Below are 23,251 nucleotides of genomic sequence, written 5' to 3'. Positions count from 1 at the left end.
GCTCATGTCTGCGGTGCCTGCCCTGGGGACGCCCCTTCAGGGTGCTCACCCTCAGGCCTTTGCTACTTTCTAGGGAGCACAGGTTCCCAGGGTCTGCATGGTGGGGGCCGACCTGTGCCTGTTGTCCAGGCCTCCCTACTGCTCCACCATCCCTGTCACTGATGGCAGGATCGGGAGATTGTGGACGGAAGGGCTGGGATGCTGGGGAGTGGGACTGGCCCTGACTGCCCCGGCCTTAGCAGGAAGCCTTGGAGGGAGGGAAGGAGGGGTGGGGGTGGGATCTGCCAGCTCCTCCCGTGCTACAGAAGCGCCCAGGGGGCCTGGGGGGTGGTGGTGACCTGCTGAAGGCCACCTGGCCTGGGAAGGACAAGCTAGCACCTGCTCTCACCTCCCCTGCAGCCTCAGACAGGTTTTCCCGAGTCCCCAGGTGGTCAGGATTCCCCCCTCAGCCACAGCAAACAGGGTCTGCTCCCTGTACGCCCCTCAGTGAGGCCCAAATGTTACTGAGAGCCAGAGGCCAGCCCAGCACCACGGGCACTCTGACTTTCAGGGCAGGAGCTGAGCCTGGGGTAGGCTTCCCTGGCCAACCCCGCCCTTTTTAAGCATCGGGTCAGCGTGGCCTCCATGGGGAGGGGTGTGGGGGTCTCTGATGGCGGGCATCTTTCCACACCGCGTTCACCGGCTGATCCGCCACCCCAGCAGCCTTCCACGCGCTCGCCTCTTGTGGCGTTTTCTCAAGGTGGGGAAGGAGTGCTGAGCAAAAGAAAGGCCCAGGGCAGGGGAACTGGGTGGGTGTGAGCCGGGCGTGAGCAGGAGGAGGCCATCACCTGACCTCTGAGTCATGGCCAGAGCTGGCCCAGGCTGTCTGCCAGCAGAGCCTTCGGGATGGAGGAGTTTCCCTCTCTGGTGGGAAAAGCAGACCTGGCACCCCTGCTTCAGCTTAGGATAGGAGGGTGTAGGGGTGGGGGCGGGGGGAGCTCCGGCTTTCTGACTCTGCTGAACCTCAGTTTTGTCATCTGTGAGATGCCAACCCTGTGGAGCTCTCTGAAGCTGCTCGGAATGGGTAATAGCCCCAGGCAGGGCTCAGCTGGGCAAGGAGAGGAGCAAGAGCGGCCTCAGGTCCCAGGCCTAGGGGCAGGTGGTCATTGAACAGGAAACCAGAACCTGGTCTGAGAACCACTAAGCCAGGCTGACGAGGCCGAAATCCCTGAACCAAGCTCTGGCTCCCAGCTGCATCATGGAGCCAGAGGTGGCCTGGCTTGGGGAGTAGTGGGTGACCATTAGCAGCAGGGTTGCCAGCAGTCATCTCAAGGCAGGAGGACCAATGACCAGAAGCCGTGGCAGGGAGTTGCTGTCTGGGCTCTGTCTTCACTAGGGTACTAGACCCTCTATTCTGCCCCCGAGTGGTGGAGGCCCCATCATGGGGGGTCAAGCATCCTGGACGCTACAGGGCCTAGGGTGGCCCAGGCACTGGTGGCCCCTGCTGGCTGGCACTTGGGCCCATGGCAAGGCGATCCCTGAGCTCTCTGTCCTCCCTCCCCGGGGCAGGAGAGGAGGCCCCTGGGCAGCAGCCAGCAGCATCCCTAACCATAGATGGGGGAGCTGCAGCCCAGGAGGTGGGTGCTGGGCCTGGGCCCTGCAGCAGCCCAGGGGGCTCAGTGGGGACGCCAAGGAGGTGACGAGGCTACACTCCCAGCCCTGTAAAGCAGCAGCCCACCAAGAGGGTGTGTGTGTGTGTCCCAGCCTTGCTCCCAAAGATGTCAGAGGTGATCTGCATTCAGACATCTTGGTCACCTGTAATCCCAACAGAGTCTCGCTCTGTCACCCAGGCTGGAGTGCAGTGGTGCAATCTCATCTCACTGCAGTCTCTGCCTCCTAGGTTCAAGCGATTCTCTTGCCTCAGCCTCCCAAGTATCTGGGACTACAGGCATGCATCACCACACCCAGCTAATTTTTGTATTTTTAGTAGAGACGGGGTTTCACCATGTTGACCAGGCTGTTCTTGAACTCCTGACCTCAGGTGATCCACCCACTTCAGCCTCCCAAAGTGCTGGAATTACAAACATGAACTGCTGCACCCTGCCCGTTTATCTTTTTTTTTTTTTTTTTTTTTTTTTTTTAAGACGGAGTCTCGCTTTGTCGCCCAGGCTGGAGTGCAGTGGCCGGATCTCAGCTCACTGCAAGCTCCGCCTCCCGGGTTTACGCCATTCTCCTGCCTCAGCCTCCCGAGTAGCTGGGACTACAGGCGCCCACCACCTCGCCCGGCTAGTTTTTTGTATTTTTAGTAGAGACGGGGTTTCACCATATTAGCCAGGATGGTCTCGATCTCCTGACCTCGTGATCCGCCCGTCTCGGCCTCCCAAAGTGCTGGGATTACAGGCTTGAGCCACCGCGCCCGGCCCCGTTTATCTTTTAAGGAATAGAGTGACTCAGGGAAGAGGCATGGGGAATCGTGCGCTCCATCCTGTCTGGTCTTCAAGGCATCCCCCTGGAGAGCTGCGCCTTGTCACAGAGTCAGGGCTTGGTGACATTATGTTGACAACAGAAATGAGCAGATGGCTTCTTATATTTGCTGCTCTGTCTCCCACACCCTAAGGTTTGTTAAAAGAGTGAAATCGCTGGCTAATTAGTGGTTGGTCTACCATGGGTGTCTCCAGGGATGTCCCCAGTGGGGTGGATTCCTCTGCATCTCCAGGGCTGGGGTTCTAGAAACTGCTTTATCGTTTTCGTCTTTTGTGTGTGTGTTGTAAGTTTTGCGCAGGATTCTCATGAACGCTCTACCCCTGACCTCTCAAATGCACAATCTCAAGCCCTGGCCGCATCTGCTGACCCTGAATCTGCATTTCAGCCCCGCTTTGGGGTCCGTGGGCTTGCCGGGACATGGGAGCCTCACCCGCACTGTGACAGGGTCTGGGGGGAGGTGGCACTTAGGAAAACCCAGGGTGGGTCACGATAGCCTTCCTGGAGACCCTGACTGCACCCCTGCTGAGAGCTCAGATTTGCTTGGGTGTCTGTGTGTGTGTGTGTATGTGTGTGTGCAAGTGTTTGGGTAGGGGTGTGGTGTGTGTGTGTGTGCAAGTGGGTGGGTGTGTATGTGTGTGCATGTGTGTCTGTGTGTGTGTGCAAGTATACACCACACAGCAGCTAAGCCCTGGCAGGAGGTCTCAGAGGTGGGTCCATTGGAGTGCTGGTGCCCACCCCGTGTGCCCTCTCAAGCACTCACTTTGCACCCCATGGTGTTCATCTCTAGAAGGACTAGCTCCGTTTCAGGAAGGTGCTGCTGGGTGGGCTGTGGCCCAGGAATCACGAGGTAGGGGGCGAATGTGCTCTCTGGATGTGCCGGCCCTGGGGAGAGGAAGAGGAGGAGTCCCAAAGGTGGAGAGGCCCGCAGCCGAAGCCCCTCCCAGAGGAGGGAAGACTTCCGAAGAAGAGAGAGGGACTGGGAAGCGTGTAGGCTAAAGGGGTGCCCACAATAAGCGTGGACCCATTTGTCATTTTCCATTTGACCATGAAAGTAATAGCTTACAGCCAGGCATGGTGGCTCACACCTGTAGACCTAGCACTTTAAGAGGGTAAGGTGGGTGGATTGCTTGAGCTCAGGAGTTGGAAATCAGCCTGGGCAACAGGGTGAAACTCTGTCTCTTTAAAAAAATTGTAAAATTAGCCAAGTGTGGTGGCACGTTCCTGTAGTCCCAGTACCTGAGGCCGATATGGGAGGATCACATGAATCTGGGAGGGCACACGGGGTGGGCTGCGGTGAACTATGACCACACCGCTGCACTGCAGCCTGGCTAACACAGCGAGACCCTGTCCCTGCTGCAAAAAAAAAAAAAAAAAAAAAAAAAAACAAAAAAAAAAAAACCTATAATTATGACTTCTGGGTCTACACCCAAAAACTTGGAAGCAGGATCTCTTTTTTTTTTTTTTTTTTTTTTTTTTTTTTTTTTTTTTTTTTGAGACGGAGTCTTGCTCTGTCGCCCAGGCTGGAGTGCAGTGGCCGGATCTCAGCTCACTGCAAGCTCCGCCTCCCGGGTTTACGCCATTCTCCTGCCTCAGCCTCCCGAGTAGCTGGGACTACAGGCGCCCACCACCGCGCCCGGCTAATTTTTTGTATTTTTTAGTAGAGACGGGGTTTCACCGTGTTAGCCAGGATGGTCTCGATCTCCTGACCTCGTGATCCGCCCGTCTCGGCCTCCCAAAGTGCTGGGATTACAGGCTTGAGCCACCGCGCCCGGCCAGGATCTCAAAGAGATATGTGCACACCCGTGTTGTTCGTAGCGACGTTCTTCACAACCACCAAAAGGTAGAAGCCACCAAGGGTCCATCGTGAGCTGAATGGATACGCAATGTGGTCATCCATGCAAGCGAATATTCCTCAGCCTCAAAGAATGAAGTCCAAATAATAATAATAATGAAGTCCTGATACATGCTACAACATGAATAAGACTTAAAAACCTGATGTGAAGTGAAAGAAGCCAGCCAGCAAAGACCACATCCTGGATGATTCCATTCCAAAATGTTCAGAATAAGCAAATCCGTAGGGACAGAAAGTAGAGTGGTGGTCGGCAGGCCCTGGAGGGGGGTTTAAGGAGTCGTTGATGGGATTCGAGTTTAATTTTGCAAGATAAACAGAGTTCTGGAGATTGCACAGCAACATGAATGTTACTTAACACTACTGAACTGCACATTTGATTGTGTGTATTTTACCACAGTAAACACACAAGGAAGGGGAGAGAAGAAAGGAGGAGAGGGGAGCAAAGGAGGGAAGGGAGGGCAGGAAGCTAGCTTCCACCTTTTGACTGTTGTGAAGAATGTTGCTATGAACACGAGTGTGCAAATATCTTTTTGAGATCCTGCTTCCAATTCTTTTAGGTATAGACCCGGAAGCCTTTTTTTTTTTTTTTTTTTTTTTGAGATAAGAGTCTCACTCTGCCACCCAGGCTGGAGTGCAGAGCCGCCATCTCAGCTCACTGCAGCCTCCACCTCCCGGGTTCAAGCGATTCTCCTGCCTCAGCCTCCCAAGTAGCTGGGACTGTAGGCGCCTGCCACCACACCCAGCTAATTTTTGTATTTTTAGTAGAGACAGGGTTTCACCATGTTGGCCAGGATGGTCTCAATCTCTTGACCTCGTGATCCACCTGCCTAGGTCTCCCAAAGTGCTGGGGTTACAGGCGTGAGCCACCTGCCCGGCCGACCCAGAAGTCTTATTTATAGGTCTTTTTTTTTTTTTTTTTTTTTGCGGTGGGGACAGGGTCTCTCTCTGTTGCCCAGGCTACAATGCAGTGGCATAATCACAATCACGGCTCACTGCAGCCTCAACCTCCCGGACTCAAGTGATCCTCCCACCTCAGCCTCCGGAGTAGTTGGGACTGCAGACACGTGCCACCACACCTGGCTAATTTTTTTTTAATAAGGAAGGGAGGGAGGGAGGAAGGGAGGAAGGGAGGGAAAGGAAGGGAAAGGGAGAGAAGGAAGGGAGGGAGGAAGGAGAAAAGAAAAGGAAAGAAGGAAAGATAGAGAAGGAAGGAAAGGGGAGAGGAAGACTCCTTTCTTCCTTGGAGTCCCCTGTAGCTGCTTTCCTCGGGAGCATGACCTGATCGTCTTGGTCTCTCTACTGAGATTGGAGTGGAGGGACACAGCACTCCATCAGGGGGACCGTGGTCCCCAACTCCAGGAGTGTCCAGCGGTAAAGCAGGCAGTAGCCTCAGAAATGCTGGGAGGAATAGGGAGGCCGCTGAGGCACGGGAGCCTCAGGGATGCAACTGGCACAGACTGGAGATGAGCCCCTAAGAACCATGATGCTCTTCCTGGTCCCTGTGTAGTTGGGGGTGGCAATGTGACCAGCCCTGGCCAGTGAGTTCTAAGTGGAAGTGATGCAGGGCACTTTAGAGCTGGAGTATTTCATTGCCAGACAGAGACCCCTCCAGGGCTGTCCTTCCCTCTGCCACAGTGGTTGGCAGTGTCCCAGGCAAGCCTGCTCCAGCAGGCAGACGTGCGGCATGGCTACAGTGGTGGAGGCCCCTGTGATTGGGAGATGCTTGTTGCTTGGCACAACCAGGTTTGACTTGACGCTACACCCTTTTTCCCAGTACTCTAGAATCACACAGTCCGTGAGTGGGGAGAAGGCTGGCATGGGATATTTCGTTGTATATATTTATGTATGTTATACACCCCTCATGGGCAGAGCCAGGACCTCCAGGGTCTGATCCTAAGTTGGGCACTGTGTGACATTGCGCAGGTCACCCTGTCCTCAGTTTCCCGATCTATAGCTGGGATCTTCCCCAGCTATGAAATCAGTGACCGGTGCTGTTTCTTTGCCTGTCTGTGCAAGGTGGACTCACATGCAGAGCAGGGCTATTAGATTGTAAACTCCAGACACCAGACATCTCTGACAAAGGAGCTCTGTGCAGGTGACAAGCATCGGGCAGACGCCTACTTAATGGTTTTTGACCTGAAGGTAATAATGGCTTAATAATAAACGGGTGGTTTTACCCCCAAGAACCCTTCTCCTCATTGACTGATGTGTTTGCAGAGAGCTCAGAACTGCTCTCACAGGCTGTAAAAAGCTATAAAAATGTAAACTATCATCGACATCATCTGCAAGAGGAATTTCTCATGCTGACATTTCTCTCCTCACTATGGGGATTCATGTCAGCCTGTGTTTGGTGGGGGAAGAGGCCAGGGGAGCATCAAATATGAGGATGTGGGATCAGGCGGCTCTTATTTGCAAGCAGCCGAGGCAGATGCCAATGATCATGCAGAGAAGGAGTTTACTGAAGAATGTTGCGAGCTCCTAGAGCTGTCATGAGGTGGATGAGCCAAGCCCACTTCCAGGAACAGTGTCCCAAATCACCCCACACGACAGTGGGCCTGATGGGAAACCGGCAGCATTGCAGCCACCTCACAGGGAAGGCTCCCAACATATGGGGAGGCTCCCACTGCCCAGATGCTCCCTCAGCACAGCGAGGCTCCCATCATACGGGGACGATCCCACTGCACAGATGCTCCCACAGCACAGCGAGGCTCACATCATACGGGGACGATCCCACTGCACAGATGCTCCCACAGCACAGCGAGGCTCCCATGATATGGGGACGATCCCACTGCACAGACGCTCCCACAGCGCAGCGAGGCTCCCATCATACGGGGATGAGCCCGCTGCACAGATGCTCCCACAGCACAGCAAGCTCCCATCATATAGGGATGATCCCACAGCACACATACTCCCATTGCATAGATGCTCCCCACACACTGAGAGGCTCCCATCACATAGGGAGGCTCCCACTGCACAGATGATCCCATTGCACAGATGCTCCCAGCACACAGAGAGGCGCCCATCGTATGGGGATACTCCTGCTGCACAGATGCTCCCCACACACAGAGATGCCCCAGTTACACTGGACCAAACCCAACTGCCACCAGCGTCGATACCCATTATGTTCCAGGCACTTCACTTTGTAGCCACTGTGCCCTCCCTCACCACCCAAGCTGGGCATCGTTGGGGACATCCTCTTCAGGATTATGAATTCTAGGGCAGCCTCCTCTCTCATGGTGGACATCACAATGGTGCAGCCTGTCACTGTCTGGGCCCTGGTGGCAAAGGGACCGGGTAAACCCGTTGTCAGGCCACCTTGGGGCTGTGAGATGTCTGTAAGGTCTTGAGTGCCAATATGGTAAAGGCATTTGAGGGGTGGGCAGGTCGGTACACAAGCTCAGCGTCCACCCTGCTGTCAACCAGGGCAGCCGGAGCACAGCCGCCTCAGCTGCAAATCAGAAGGGTTTCCATTATTAGACCCAAAGATCCCAAAAAACAGTGGAGAGCGCACACACCTTCAGTGTGCCGGCAGCACTAACCACACAACGCATTTGCTCTGACACGGGTCCAGGGCACGAAGTAGACGGGCAGGGGTCAGGGAACCTGCCTGGGTTTCTGGGCCAGGCTACACAGGGATAAAGCAGGCCCCTTAAGCGACTGAATCCCAGGATCCTGGCCCATAAAGGGAGAGGGTTGGAAGATGATCTTCCACATCCCTTTATCCCTTTTGCCCTAACCTGGCAGTCATACACCCAAATCGGGGGGCAGTGTTGGCTTCGTGGTTTTAATAAGGTTAAAAGCAGGCCAAGTCTTAGCTCAAGCAGCTGGCAGGCTGAGTTAATTTGGGAGAAAACAAATGGGAAGCCCAAGACCTTGGACATAGATCTTTTATTCCCTCTTCCTTGAAATTCTCCATCCCCAGGCATTTATTTATGTGGAACTTGCTGCTTGGAGGAGAACCAACTCTGCGACTTCAGAAACATTTGTAAGAGCAAATTTAATAAAGCCGAGAATAATACCATTCAGATGTAATTCCTTTACTTTGCATGATTATTCCTTCTTTGCTATTGCAAGGCATTTGAAATGCAAGGAGTTATTGTGATAGCAACAAAAGGAAATGGCTAACTGGTTGATTACTGATTAAACAGTGCTTGGGGGAAAAACAGAAGAAAGAACTTGAAAAGGGAACCGGCCTGGGTTGTACAGTTCTTTTATATTTCTTTTTCCTTTGATTATGAATGGCAGAGCACACCTGCATTCTTCGCCACACAATCATTCGGCATTGTTGCCTTATTGTATGTATGTTAATATCGCTAAGCTATGGTGGCGAAATTTGTATGAGATTTTCACAAAACACAAATGCAAGGAGGGTGGTTTTCCCCCTGACATCTCTTTTTTTTTTTTTTTTTGAGACGGAGTCTCGCTCTGTCGCCCAGGCTGGAGTGCAGAGGCCGGATCTCAGCTCACTGCAAGCTCCGCCTCCCGGGTTTACACCATTCTCTTGCCTCAGCCTCCCGAGTAGCTGGGACTACAGGCGCCCGCCACCTCGCCCGGCTAAGTTTTTTTTTTTTTTTTTTTTTTGAGACGGAGTCTCGCTCTGTCACCCAGGCTGGAGTGCAGTGGCCGGATCTCAGCTCACTGCAAGCTCCGCCTCCCGGGTTCACGCCATTCTCCTGCCTCAGCCTCCCGAGTAGCTTTTTTAGTAGAGACGGGGTTTCACCGTGTCAGCCAGGATGGTCTCGATCTCCTGACCTCGTGATCCGCCCGTCTCGGCCTCCCAAAGTGCTGGGATTACAGGCTTGAGCCACCGCGCCCGGCCACCCCCTGACATCTCTTAATGCTGTAAAATTATTCTGCCAGCCGTAGGCCGACTAGGGGGGTGGTTTCCCTTACGCCTGTCCAAAGTCGCTTTTTAAAACAGAAACCCTACAAATTGCCCTTCTTTCATGAGGGCCGGATCTTACATGGTAATATAAAAAATGTTTACATTCCACAACAGGAAAAGAGAACCCTGCACCCAGTGCCAGATGAAAACGATCAAGTGTGTGTACGTTGCTGGAATAAGACATTGTCACTCCCTTGTCATGTTTTGCGAGCATTCATTGCTCTCAAACACACTTCCTGTGTTTGACCTAGAAATAGGCTGCACTTCTGATCTGCCCAGAGGCTCAGCTATCTATGTTCATTAGAAGGTAGACAGCACCACACTTTCTTACCACGTCGAGTCCTTCGAGAGCCAGGAAAGTATAAAATAATAACACACAAATTGTGTTGTGTTCGTTGAACAGGCCGCAGGCTAGGATGGTTACGAATTCTTTGCACAAGAAGAAGGCAGCTGCTTAGGTGTTGAGAGAATGAAATGGAGGTTGTCCGTTCATATTGTCAGAGGGGTTTGAACCAGAGGGACTCCATCTTGAACAGGGGCTGGGGAGAATTAGGCTGAGACCTACTGGGCTGCATTCCCAGGAGGTTAGGCATTCTTAGTCACAGGATGAGATAGGAGGTCAGCACAAGCTGTAGATCACAAAGACCTTGCTGATAAGATAGCATGCTGGGCCGGGAACGGTGGCTCACACCTGTGATCCCAGCACTTTAACAAGCCGACATGAGTGGATCACCTGAAGTCAGGAGTTCGAGACCAGCCTGGCCAACATGGTGAAACCCCGACTCTACTAAAAATACAAAAATTAGCTGGGTGTGGTGGCAGTGCACCTGTAATCCCAGCTACTCAGGAGGCTGAGGCAGGAGAATCACTTGAACCTGGGAGGCGGAGGTGGCAGTGAGCCGAGATGGTGACACTGCACTGCAGCCTGGGTGACAGAGCAAGACTCTATCTCAAAAAAAAAAAAAAAAAAATAGCATGTGATAAAGAAGCTGGCCAAATCCCACCAAAACCAAGATGGCGATGAAAGTGACCTCTGGTCGTCCTTACTGCTCACTATACGCCAAGTATAATTCATTAGCATGCTAAAAGACACTCCCACCAGTGCCATAACAGTTTACAAATGCCATAGCAACAGCAGGAAGTTGCCCAATATGATCTAAAAAAGGGTGGACTCTCAGTTCCAGGAATTGCCCGTCCCTTTCCTGGAAAACCCATAGATAATCCACCCCTTTTGCCTCCCTCAGAGTCCCAAGTAGCTGGGATCCTCCTGCCTCAGCCTCCCGAGTAGCTGGGATTACAGGCACCCACCACCATGCTTAGCTAATTTTTGCATTTTTAGTAGAGATGGGGTTTCACCTTGTTGGCCAGGCTGCTCCCAAACTCCTAACCTCAGGTGATCCACCCACCTCAGCCTCCCAAAGTGCTAGGATTACAGGTGAGAGCCATCGCGCCCGGCCAGCTTGGATCATTCTAATCTCTTCTGAAATGAGGGAGAAACCACCGCTGAGAGCCTCTGGAAAGGCTTGGTGGGCGGCAGGGGTGCTGGGGGGGCGGGTCCCAACTTCATGGAGGGTATGTCTTTATCAGCAGCGTGAGAATGGACTAGCACGTCCTCTAATCAGACTCCTCCACAACTGTCCAGTTTTCATCAAACCGAAGCGTAGAAATACACACTGTTCTGTTGCTTTGGATCTTCATTTCCTTATGAAAGTTCCTGTGTCAAAATAAACCTTACATTAAACACATGTGTAGGTTTTTCTCTTGTAAATCTGTCTTTTGTTACAGGGGCCTCAGCCATGAACCGAGCCATGGTTGAGGAAAAGATCTCTTTTTATCCCCAACACAAGCACTCCCTGCGTGCCAGGCTCTGTCATCAGGGCTTGGGGAGAGAGAAAGAGGGGGCACGATAAGCCCCAACCATCCAGGCAAAGTACAGTTACTCTGGCCTGAACTGCTCACTGTGGCTGGAGGAAGGCCTGTGTTGATTGGCGCAGGCCCCGTTCCTTCCAGAACCTGAAATAATCATTGTGGCAGGGAGTCGTTGACCTAAAGGAAAAAACGGAGGCAAAATTAATATAAGTAAGAGTATATTTGGGGGCTGGGCACGGTGGCTCACGCCTGTAATCCCAGCACTTTGGGAGGCCCAGGCGGGCACATAACCTGAGGTCGGGAGTTGGAGACCAGCCTAACCAACATGGAGAAACCCCATCTCTACCAAAAGTACAAAATTAGCTGGGCGTGGTGGCGCATGCCTGTAATCCCAGCTACTTGGGAGACTGAGGCAGGAGAATTGCTTGAACCTGGGAGGCAGAGGTTGCAGTGAGCAGAGATCACACCATTGCACTCCAGCCTGGGCAACAAGAGCGAAACTCTGTCTCAAAAAAAAAAAAGTATATTTGGGTCAGGTTTGAGGACTGCAACCTGGGAGTATACATTCAAGTTGCCCTGAATATTCACTTTGATTAGCAACAGTTACAAGTAGGTTTTTAAAGGAAAAGAAGGTAAATTGTTTACCAAGAATTTACATTAAAATAACATAAATTGGCAGGGTGCAGTGACTCACGCCTGTAATCCCAGCACTTTGGGAGGCCAGGGTGGGTGGATCACCTGAGGTCAGGAGTTCAAGACCAGTCTGGACAACATGGTGAAACCCTGTCTCTACTAAAACTACAAAATTAGCCGAGCATGGTGGCAGGTGCCTGTAATCCCAGCTACTTGAGAGCCTGAGGCAGGAGAATTGCTTGAACCTGGGAGGCAGAGGTTGCAGCGAGCGGAGATTGCGCCATTGCACTCCAGCCTGGGCGACAAGAGCGAAACTCTGTCTCAAAAAAAAAAAAAAGTAAATTGTTCTAAAGAGCTTCTGCATAGCAAAAAGAAATTATCAACAGAATAAACAGACAATGAGAGAAAATCTTTGCAAACTATGCATCTGACAAAGGACTAATATCCAGAAACAATAAGGAACTTAAACGAATCAACAAGAATAAAATAATCCTATTAAAAAGTGGTCAAGGGGCCAGGCACGGTGGCTTGTGCCTGTAATCCTAGCACTTTGGGAGGCCGAGACAGGCGGATCCCTTGAGGTCAGAAGTTTGAGACCAGCCTGGCCAACATGGTAAACCCTATTTCTACTAAAAGTACAAAAATTAATGGTACCATGTGTTTGTAATCACAGCCACTTGGAAGCCTGAGGCGGGAGAATTGCTTGAACCCAGGGGAGGAGGTTGCAGTGAGCCGAGGTGGCGCCACTGCACTCCAGCCTAGGTGACAGAGCAAGACTCTGTCTCAAAAAAAAACCCAAAAAGACAAAAGACATGAACAGACACACTTCTCAAAAGAAGACATACATGCATACAAGCAGCCAACAAACATGAAAAAATGCTCAGCCTCACTAATCATCAGAGAAGTGCAAATCAAAACCACAAGGAGAAACCATTTCACATCAGTCAGAATGGCTATTATTATTATTTTCTGCTAGCATCTTGATTTTGGACAGAATGGCTGTTATTAAAAAGTCAAAAAATAATAGATATTGGTGAGGCTGCAAAGAATGGGGAATACTTATACACTGTTGGTGGGAATGTAAATTAGTTCAGCCACTGTGGAAAGCAGCTTGGAGATTTCTGAAAGAACTTGAAATAGAATTACCATTCAACCCAGCAATCCCATTAGTGGGTATACACCCAAAAGAAAATAACTCATTCTACCAAAAAGTCACCTGCACTCATATGTGCATAGCAGCACCATTCACAATAGGTTAGATACGGAGTCAGCTGAGGTGCCCATCAACAGTGGATTGGATAAAGAAAATGTGGTACGGGCCGGGCGCGGTGGCTCAAGCCTGTAATCCCTGCACTTTGGGAGGCCGAGATGGGCGGATCACGAGGTCAGGAGATCGAGACCATCCTGGCTAACACAGTGAAACCCCGTCTCTACTAAAAAATACAAAAAACTAGCCGGGCGAGGTGGCGGGCGCCTGTAGTCCCAGCTACTCGGGAGGCTGAGGCAGGAGAATGGCGTAAACCCGGGAGGCGGAGCTTGCAGTGAGCTGAGATCCGGCCACTGCACTCCAGCCTGGGCGACAGAGTGAGACTCCGTCTCCAAAAAAATAAATAAATAAATAAATAAAAAATTAAAAAAAAAAAAAAAGAAAGAAAATGTGGTACGTATCCAACATGGAATACTATGCAGTCATGAAAAAGAATGAAATCATGTCCTTTGCAGCAACATGGATGCAGCTGGAAACCATTATCCTAAGTGAATTCATGCAGAAACAGAAAACCAAAGATGACATGTCTTACTTCTAAGGGGAAGCTAAACCTTGGGTACCCACAGATAAAAAGATGGGAACAAGAGACACTGGGGACTCCAAAAGGGCGAGGGGAGTAGGGCAAGGGCTGAAAAACTTCCTATTGGGTACTGTGCTCACTACCTGGGTAAGGAGATCAACAGAAAACCAAATCTCAGTGTCACCCAATATATTCCCTAACCTGCACATGTACCCCCTGAATCTAAAATAAAAATAAGTTGTTGATTGGCTACACATTGTTCTCTGTAGCACAAGTTGCACGAATATGCAGATAATGGCTGAGGCAGTGAGTCAGGAACAAAATGCCTTTAAACCATGGCCCACGGCCGGGTGCGGTAGCTCACACCTGTAATCCCAGCACTTTGGGAGGCCGAGGTGGGTGGATCACTTGAGGTCAGGACTTCAAGACTAGCCTGGCAAACATGGTGAAACCCCGTCTGTACTAAAAATACAAAAAATTAGCTGAGAATGGTGGCGGGTCCCTGTAATCCCAGCTACTTGGGAGGCCGAGGCAGGAGAATTGCTTGAACCCGGAGGTGAAGGTTGCAGTGAGCCAAGATCGCCACTGCACTCCAGCCTGGGCGACAGCGCGAGATTCTGTCTCAAAAAAATAATAATAATAAAGTAAAATAATGAATAAATAAAATAAGAAATGGGGAAATGGATCAGCAAGAAAGTGCCCACCCCAGGCATGGGTGCTGTGCGGGACGGGGACGCGGCCCAGGCGGGAATCGGGGCGCCCAGGGTGCGATGTGCGAGGGGTCCCTGAGTGCGCGTGCTCCTCCCGACCCCGCCCTGTCCCCCCTCCCCCTACACACAGGTGGACCCAGTGTCAGCTCGTGCACCTGGGAAATTGCTCCCGCATGGTAGCAGGGGCGGGGGGGCGGGGGGGCGGGGGGGCGGGGGGGCGGAGCCTGCCCGGGAGCCACGTCCGGGGAGGGACCAGGTGAGCGGTGGACCCGGAACGCAGGTGGGGGCCGGCGGGGTCCGTGGCTATTTAAGGCGGGCGGCGGCGGGAGGGAGCGTGCAGGGAGGGGCCGTGCTCCGCGGTGGTTCTCAGGGCGTGCGCGGGGACCAGGGGCCGCTGGCCAGGTAGGGACGCCCAGGCGGGCGCGACGTCACGTGCGGCCGTGGGGAGTCCCTCCGGCCGGCGCGCAGCCTCCAGTTCCCCTGTGGGCTCCAGACTCCTCCCTTCACCTCCTTTCTTCCCCGCCCCCCACCGTCCCCTTCTCTGCTTTTTCCCGTCCTGTTCCCTCTCACCCCGCACGGCCTCCCCCGCCCTCGCCTCTTCTCTGCCTGGGTTTTGGTCTGGTCTGGCAGGAAGGTGTCAGCTCAAACGTTCCCTTTTTGCTTCTGTCATGGGGTCTCGGGTTAGGCCGGGTCAGCGCCTGGGGGAGGCACCCCCTCCCCCCACCAAACCTACAAGGTGGGTGAGGTCATTCTGGTTTCACAGATGAGAAAACGGAGGCCGGAGCAGGTGCTGCGCTGATTCAATCTCAGCGGTTGGGTGTCTGGTCGGTTCAACACACAGCGGGTGGAACCCCCAGGAGTTAAAAGCAGAAACTTTTTTTGTTGTTGTTTTGACACTGAGTCTCGCTCTGTCGCCAGGCTGGATTGCAGTGGCGCGATCTCTCCTCATGGGTTCACGCGATTCTCGTGCCTCAGCCTCCAGAGTAGCTGGGATTACAGGCGCTGACATCACGCCCAGCTAATTTTTGCATTTTTAGCAGAGACAGGGTTTCGCCATGTTGGCCATGCTGAACTCCTGACCTCAGGCGATCCGCCCGCCTGGGCCTCCCAAAGTGCTGGGATTACCGACGAGAGCCACCGGCCCCCGCCTAAAAGCCCAAAGTTGAAACTAATCCGCTAGCAGCCTCGGAGGTCGTCAGGAAGGCGGAGAGGCCCTGCCTTTCACTGTCCCTCAGTCCTGGGTGGAGGTGGGTGGGTGGAGGTGGGTGGGTGGGGGGGGCGGGGGCTCCTGAGAATCCCTGGGGCTCTGTCACACCCTGGCTTGGAAATTTCCCAGGTGCTTTGGGAGGAGTATGAAGGCCCTGGAGAAGGAACCGCAGAGTCCACCGGGAAGGAGGGCGGGATTGTTTGGCGGGATGGGGACAGGGCCTTGGCCACCGGCTTCAGGCTTTTGTGGCAGAGGCTGTGTGGATTCCAGAGGGCTCTGTGCCCTCCCTCGCTTCCCTGTGAACAGTGTTGACATTTGTCCGGCTGGGAACTCAGCACTTAAGACTCAGCCGTTTCAGAAGTCGATGTCTTTTGGTTGGCCTCCCTGGGGTGCGTTTGAGGGGAGACCCTCTGGGCCCTGCGCTGTGGGTGAGGGTGTCCTTGCAGGAATGCTCCTGCAAGGAGGCTTAGCTGCGGGGGAGTGCACTGCTCCGGAGTCCTGCCCCACCTGCCTTCACGGGGAGTCTCCCTGGAGCTCCCTGGAGCTTCTGGCATCTTGTTGTGTCCAGATTTCTCTGTCCCTGGAAGGCAGAGGACCTGGCTGAGTGACTCTCCAAGTTAGGTCTTTGGGCCCCCGTTTTCTCACCTCTCAGATGAGTGTCATAAACCTTCAGTTTGTCTTGAGGCTGGGGAAGTCGGGGGTGGGGATAATGTCCGGGCTCAGGAGAGGCAGGCACTGCACTGCTCAACAACCATGATGGGGCCTGCCTTTCACTCCCTTGACCTGGAGTCAGTTGCTGGCCACTCTGCTTGGTTTCCTCATCTGCAAAATAGAGGCCACGTCATTACCGACTGACTCATAGGGCCATTGGGATAATTAAATGAGTTAATGCATGCGAAGCGCAGGTGTTCGTGTTTAGTGGTCTTGGTTCTGTCTCCTGACCTTTTGGGGGAAGGTCTTGCCTGGGGAGACGAGAGAAGAATGCTCTTTGTTTAGAGCGTGCTCTTTCCATGCTGAAGGCCAAGGCCAAGCCGTTCTTTGTTCAGTGGCCTGGACAAGAGCAGTGACTTTCCAGGGGAGGAGAGTGGAGCCCGTGACTGTCCAGAAGGAACTGGTTGGGTAGGTCTGAATTCCTGAAACTCCTGGGTAGCTCCCCACTGCCTTCCCCTACCTGGCCATAAAATGAAAACAAGCAAAGGAAACTCGGACGGGGCAGTGGGTTTGTCTGGGCTGCAGATTAGTGGCTCTCGGCTGGGGTGGGAGGCTCTGAGGCCCCTGCAGCTGGAACTCCCACCTGACTCTCCAAAGCAGACCCCACGCTGTTGTAATTCCTTGGGTTTATTTTTTCATTTCAGTTCTTTTTATTTGTGGAGAATTTTAGACATTCAAAGGATGTACAATGAGCCGCCATCTCCCAGCATCAACCATAGCCACCCTGCAGCCACCCTGGCCTGTGCTAACCCCCCCAGCCCCCTCCCGCCCTGTACACCTACCCCCACCCTTCCTCCAACTCACCCCACCCACCCCATACACCTACCCCCGCCCTTCCTCCAACTCACCCTTCCACCCTCTCACCCCTTCCCTCCCCTCCCTATTCCCCATATCATTTTACAGCAGCTCCCAGACCTCACACTCCATAAATACTGCAAGGTGAATCCTTTTTCTAAAAATTTTTTTCCTCCAGCTTTATTTAGGCATAATTGGCAAACAAAAATAGTGCACACTTACAGTGATCAATGTGATGTTTTGATATATGAATGCATTTTGATATGTTAGATCAAGCCTGAATCCTGCCCCCGCCACTTTTTTTCCCGCATTACTGCCGTACTATTCGTATTTAAAACGATTAGCAACAATTTTTTATTTTTTCCTTTTTTCGAGACAGGGTCTTGCTCTGTTGGTCAGACTAGAGTGTGATTATAGCTCACTGCAGCCTCAAACTCCTGGGCTTAAGGGATCCTCCCACCTGAGTCTCCCAAGTAACTCAGACAGGTTCACACTACCCAGCCTGGTTTGTTTTTAAATTTTTGTAGAGACAAGGTCTTGCTTTGTTGCCCAGGCTGGTCTTGGGCTCCTGGGCTCAAGCAATCCCCCCATCTTGGCCTCCCAAAGTGTTGGGATTACCGGTGTGAGCCACTGCGCCCGGCAGCAACAAATTCTTAATATCAGCCAATGCTCAGTCAGTATTGAATTTCTCAATTGCCTTAAATATTTAATTGTTGGGTTTTTTTTTTTTTTTTTTTTTGAGAGAGTTTCGCTCTTGTTGCCCAGGCTGGAGTGCAATGGCTCGACCTCGGCTCACCACAACCTCTGCCTCCCAGGTTCAAGCAATTCTCCTGTCTCAGCCTCCCAAGTAACTGGGATTATAGGCATGCACCACCATGCCTGGCTAATTTTGCATTTTTAGTAGAGACAAGGTTTCGCCATATTGACCATGCTGGTCTCACCTGACCTCAGGTGATCTGCCCACCTTGGCGTCCCAAAGTGCTGGGATTACAGGCGTGAGCCACCATGCCTGGCCCTTTGATCTTTTAAATTCCTTCCAAACTTTAACCCCCACTCCTTCAGAATGTTTTTGTTGTTTTGTTTTTGAGATGGAGTCTCACTGTGTCACCCAGGCTGCAGTGCAGTGGCCTGATCTCAGCTCACTGCAACCTCCGCCTCCTGGGCTCAAAGGATTCTTGTGCCTCAGCCTCCAGAGTAGCTGGAGTTACAGGTGCCTGTCACCACACCTGGCTATTTTTTTTTTTTTTTTTTGCATTTTTAGTAGAGAGAGGGTTTCATCATGTTGGCCAGGCTAGTTTCGAACTCCTGACCTCAAGTGATCTGCCCACCTTGGCCTCCCAAAGTGCGGGGATTACAGGCGTGACCCACTGCCCCCAGCCTGTGCTGCTTTTTCATAGGAGCCAGTGGCCTCCACCTCGGAGGCACAGAGGGAGATTCCTGCATGGGGTCACAGAGGGAGTTGGAACAGGTGGAAGGCACAGGGCTGCCTGAAGTTCTCCAGGGACCCGTGGCAGTTTCCTCTCTGGCTGCAGGGAGGGCAGGTCTCTTTGGGCTGGCTAAAGCGTAACCAGATCTTTCCGTGAAGAGTCATCTGAGGCCGGGCGCAATGGCTTACACCTGTAATCCCAACACTTCTGGGAGGCCGAGGCGCTCGGATCACGAGGTCAGGAGATTGAGACCATCCTGGCCAACAACAATTAGTCAGTTGTGGTGGTGTGCACCTGTGTGCGCCTATAATCCCGGCTACTTGGGAGGCCGAGGCAGGAGAATCACTTGAACCCAGGTGGCAGAGGTTGCAGTGAACCAAGATCGTGCCACTGCACTCCAGCCGGGGTGACAGAGCGAGATTCTGTCTCAAAAAAAAAAAAAAGCATCTGAAAGCCAAGGTTGGGTGTTTGGGGGCTCCGTGAATCCCACTTTAATTTCCCAGGAGGCCGGTGAGGAGGTAGATTTGAATTGAGACTGAGTCATTGAATTGGACTTTAGCCAATGATGATGATAGAAACCATCTGTGGATCACTTACTTCGTGCGCTCCAGGTAGTGGAGAGGTGGGGGAACATGGCGTGTGCAAAGGCCGTGAGGTGTCAGTGGGGGTGTATTTGAGGGGCAGCCAGGAGGCCAGTGTGCCAGGGCAAAGGGAATGGGGTGGGAGTGAATGACATGAGCTCTGGAGGGCAGCAGGTTCAAACCACAGGCTCTTTCAGGCTTGTGCAGGGGTTTGAATGTTACTCCAAGAATGACAGAAAGCCCTTGACAGACGGTTGTCATGGGAGGTGCTGAGTAGGCAGTTTGGTTATTCAAGTCTGAGTTGGAAGAGAGGTCGGTCCTGAGATCCTGGTTTGGGAGTGGAGGACACGGATTTACCGTTTTTTAGGGAGGAGAAGAGAGAGCCCAGGGTCCCCCCGATAGGCCCAAGTGTGGATGGTAGGGATCATGGCAGAGGCCCCAGCTGCATCCACTTCAGGGACAACCTGGAATGACAGAGAAAGAGGTGAACAAGGTGGATGGTGGGGGTGACCCTGGAGTGTGAGTGGAACCAGGCCGGGCCTTGGATCCTGGGCTCTGTCCCAAGCCCTCTGCTTGTTCTTTTATTCAACAGACCTCCCAAGTCCCTGCTCATGTCCCCAACTCCGGGCTGGCTGAGTGCGGAGACTCAGACGTGAGTCAGACGTGGCCCTGCTGTCAGGGCACATGCAGTGATGGGTCAAGAAGAGCATTCAGGTACATGATGCAGACTGATGAGGGCTGTGATGGACCTGAGGGCTGCCAGAGCCCACAGGAAGCCCCTGTCCCAATCTGGGGTAGGCAGGGCATCTGGAGCATCAGGACGCTTTTGGCTGTAATTAACAGAAAACACAACTCTGAACCAGCCCAAAGTCGAGGGGGATGCATTGGCCCCTGTAGCTGCAAAAGTCTGGGGATAGTGTGGAGATCAGGTATGGCTTGATCAGGAATTGGCTATTTCCTTCATTCTCTGTGGGCTGCTGGGTCTGCAGAGGGGCGGCAAGTTGGCTGCAGTCCCCCAGGTCTCATCTGCATACCCAGCTGCATGGAGAGACTCCCACAGTGGTTCTCTATTGAGAAACAGGATCTTCTGTCTCAGGAGCACCTGGGATACTCAGGGGCCTGAAGGAACAGATTCCTGTGGTCAGGGAGATTGCCTTGTACTGATTAGCTCTGACTTGGGTTCCTGAATTAACCTTTGAAAAGGGAGATACGATTACTCTTAGCCTAATTGGGCAGGCCCTGGGAGGTGGGACAGCCCCACCTCTTGCAGCTGGAGGGTGTGCAGGTGAGAGTTGTGCACCTGAATGATCACCTGGGTGCCCTTGCGCAGGGCAAGAGATGCTTGGCGTTCCCTAAAGGCTGCGTGAGGAGCTCTGAGTATTGACCCACAGGAGAGGGGGTGGTCCCAGCAGCCCTTTAGAGACCCCCTTGCTCTTTCAGGGTGCTGAAGTTCCCTGGGTTTGTGGGCAGGCTTCTGACAAGGTCTTGATGCAGGTCACAGCTTGTTTGGACTTTGCTGCTGCCACCTTTGGGGGTCTCATATATCTGCCTGAAAAGATGGCCTTGCGCATGCCGTCTTGCCAATGTTGGGGACGCAGTGGTGGTTGTGATGAAGACTGGGTAGTGAGGGTCTGTATTAACAAATTCGTGCATACCTGAGACAAAAGAGTGGAAGTTACTTTTTATGGGATCCCACTGGGGGACCCTGGAATCCCAGCTCAGTAGTGACCCCCATTCAGCCATGAGCAAGAGCTCCTGTCCCCATTATCCCCAGACTTTCCCAGGAGTCACTGGCCAGTGTCTGCCTCAGGTATGACTCTGTGTAAGCTTCTTTGTCTCTGGGTCTTGGAAGCTTAGGCCTGGGTGGCGTCAGACCCATCGCCGCCGCCTCCCAAGAGCCCTTGATCAGAACCCCCAGTTCCAAAACGAGAGCCTGCATTGTGCACATACCACAGTGAGCTCTTCCTCTGTATGCCCTGCACATTGGACGTGCCGCTCAAATTAAATTTGGTGCTAATTTGCCTGAGGTAAGTAGGTGTTAATTTGTAGCTACAGCATTAAGATAATTGCTGTGAGGGTCTATTTGTGTCATGTGCAAATATATTTTTACAGCAACAAACCATTTTGCTGTGAATTATAAATAGAACAGTTGGGTGATTTGACATCTCCTTTGCATAACATCCACTCTGCCAGCACGCCTGTTCGGGTCCACGTCTCTAATGAAGGGCTGCAGCCAGCCCAGCCCCACAGATGCTGATGGTTCCTATGTGCCCTTGTCCCCCACCCTGGGGGAGGCTCCAAGAGAAAGGGCTTGGCAGGGAGGGTCGGGAGGGAGTTGAGGTGTGTGCAGACTCACATGCAGGGTGAGGCAGGCTTTAGGGGATGGAGCTGCTGCTCTGAAGGCCACTGGGCAGGAGAAAGGGCCCACTTGTAACGTCTGGTTTATTTTCACTTCATTTTGATGATTACGAAGGACCTGCATGTGCCAGGCCCTGTACTAGGTACCATGTTTACTGTTTGAGCAAGTCCAGGCATGGGCTTGGTCCTCATGAAACTTTGATCTGCAAAGAGAGGCCCGTGTTAACATTAGCAAACGGATTACGGAAATAAGTGCGGTCAGCCTTCCATATCGGTGGCCTCTGTAACCGTGGACTCTGATTCCATGGACTCCGTATTATGGTTTCCTCATCTGTGGATTCAACCAACCACGGATTTAATGTATTGGGAAAAGAAAAGAAATGGTTGTGTCTGTACTGAATTTATACAGACTTTTCTCCTTATTCCCTAAACAACACAATGTAAGAACTATTTACGGGCATTTACATTGTGTTAAGTATTACAGGTAATCTAGAGGTGATTCACAGCATACAGGAGGATGTGCATACATTATATGCAAATACTACACCATATTACAGCAGGGGCTTGAGCATCTGCGGATTTTGGTATTTGCCAGGAGTCCTGGAATGAATTCCCCAAGGGACATCTGTAAACTTGCACCTGGTTGAGAGCTATGAGTAATGGATACAGGGAGCTAAGAGTATATGGAGAGGGGCCTGCCATGCTCCTGTTTGAAAAGAGAGAATATATTAGTTAATTTTTACGCTGCTGATAGACATACCCGAGACTGGGTAATTGATAAAGGAAAGAGGTTTAATTCACTTACAGTTCAGTGTGGCTGGGGAGGCTTCACAATCCTGGTGGAAGTGAAGGAAGAACAAAGGCACGTCTTACATGGCAGCTGGCAAAGAGAGAATGAGAACCAAGCAAAAGGGGGTTCCCCTTATAAAATCATCAGGTCTCGTGATACTTATTCACTACTATGAGAACAGTGTGGGGGAACCCGCCCTCATAATTCAGTTACCTCCCACCAGGTCCCTCCCATAACACGTGGGAATTATGGGAGCTGCAATTCAAGATGAGATTTGGGTGGGGACACAGCCAAACCATATCAGAGAATTGACTTAACAGAGGTCAGAAGGACAGATAGGAGCAGACCTGCAGGTGGGGGCTGTGGTGTGATGAATCTTAGCTGAGCACAGTGGTTCATGCCTGTGATCCCAGTGACCTGGAAGGCTGAGGTGGGAGGATCACTTGAGGCCAGGAGTTTGAGACCAGTTTGGGCAATATGGTGAGACCCAGCCTCCACAAAATAGGGGACAAAGCCAGGTACAGTGCTGTGCACCTGTAGTCTCAGCTACTCGGAGGCTGAGGCGGGAGGATTGCTTGAGCCTGGGAGTTCAAGGCTATAATGAACTATGATCATACCACTGCACTCCAACCTGGGCAACAGCATGAGACCCCATCTCTAAAACAAAAAAATCTTCATTAGGTCTTTGTCCTTGGTTCCTGGCAGAGCTCCTAAAACCCTTGGAAGAGCATCTTTTGTTTTTCACTATGAGTTCTTTTTTTTTTTTTTTGAGATGGAGTCTCACTCTGTCACCCAAGCTGCAGTGCAGTGGCACGATCTCGGCTCACTGCAGCCTCCACCTCCCGGGTTCAAGCAATTCGTCTGCCTCAGCCTCCTGAGTAGCTGGGATTACAGGTGCCCACCACCCCGCCTGGCTAATTGTTGTATTTTTGTTAGAGATGGGGGTCTCACCATGTTGGCCAGGTTGGTCTCAAACTCCTGACCTCAGGTGATCCACCTGCCTCAGCCTCCCAAAGTGCTGGGATTACAGGAATGAGCCACTGTGCCCAGCGATTACAAGCTCTCTTGACCATACTTGGGTTTGTACTGTAGATAGCTGCAGGATGGGGGCTGTCCCAGAGGAACCAGTCATGTGTTTGAAGGTTGGAGCTATCAGTCCCTCACAACCTGTGGGGAGGGAGAG

General features: G+C 52.3%; 1 protein-coding gene across 27 annotated transcripts in view; it reads left to right on the top strand.

Moving 5' to 3' along the window:
- Nucleotides 1-14,321: 14,321 nt before the first annotated feature.
- ARHGAP8 (Rho GTPase activating protein 8) overlaps nt 14,322-23,251 on the top strand; it is a 98,237-nt gene continuing 89,307 nt past the window's right edge. For 6 of the 27 annotated variants that reach the window (XR_013398903.1, XR_013398902.1, XM_077949348.1 and 3 more), the window contains exon 1: nt 19,515-19,634. Coding sequence is in view for 6 of the 27 variants with exons in the window: in XM_077949348.1 (XP_077805474.1) it covers nt 19,613-19,634 (22 nt within the window). In the remaining 21 variants the exon portion in view is untranslated. Of the gene's footprint in view, nt 14,602-14,641; nt 14,936-16,313; nt 16,526-19,514; nt 19,635-23,251 lie in introns of those variants that run through there. The other 21 variants (XR_013398904.1, XM_077949350.1, XM_077949345.1 and 18 more) reach the window with 13 other exon arrangements.

This window comes from Macaca mulatta, chromosome 10 (assembly GCF_049350105.2).
Source record: "Macaca mulatta isolate MMU2019108-1 chromosome 10, T2T-MMU8v2.0, whole genome shotgun sequence".
Lineage (NCBI taxonomy): Eukaryota > Metazoa > Chordata > Mammalia > Primates > Cercopithecidae > Macaca > Macaca mulatta.
Note: the sequence above shows the minus strand (reverse complement) of the source record. Positions and strands in the feature narration are given on the sequence as shown.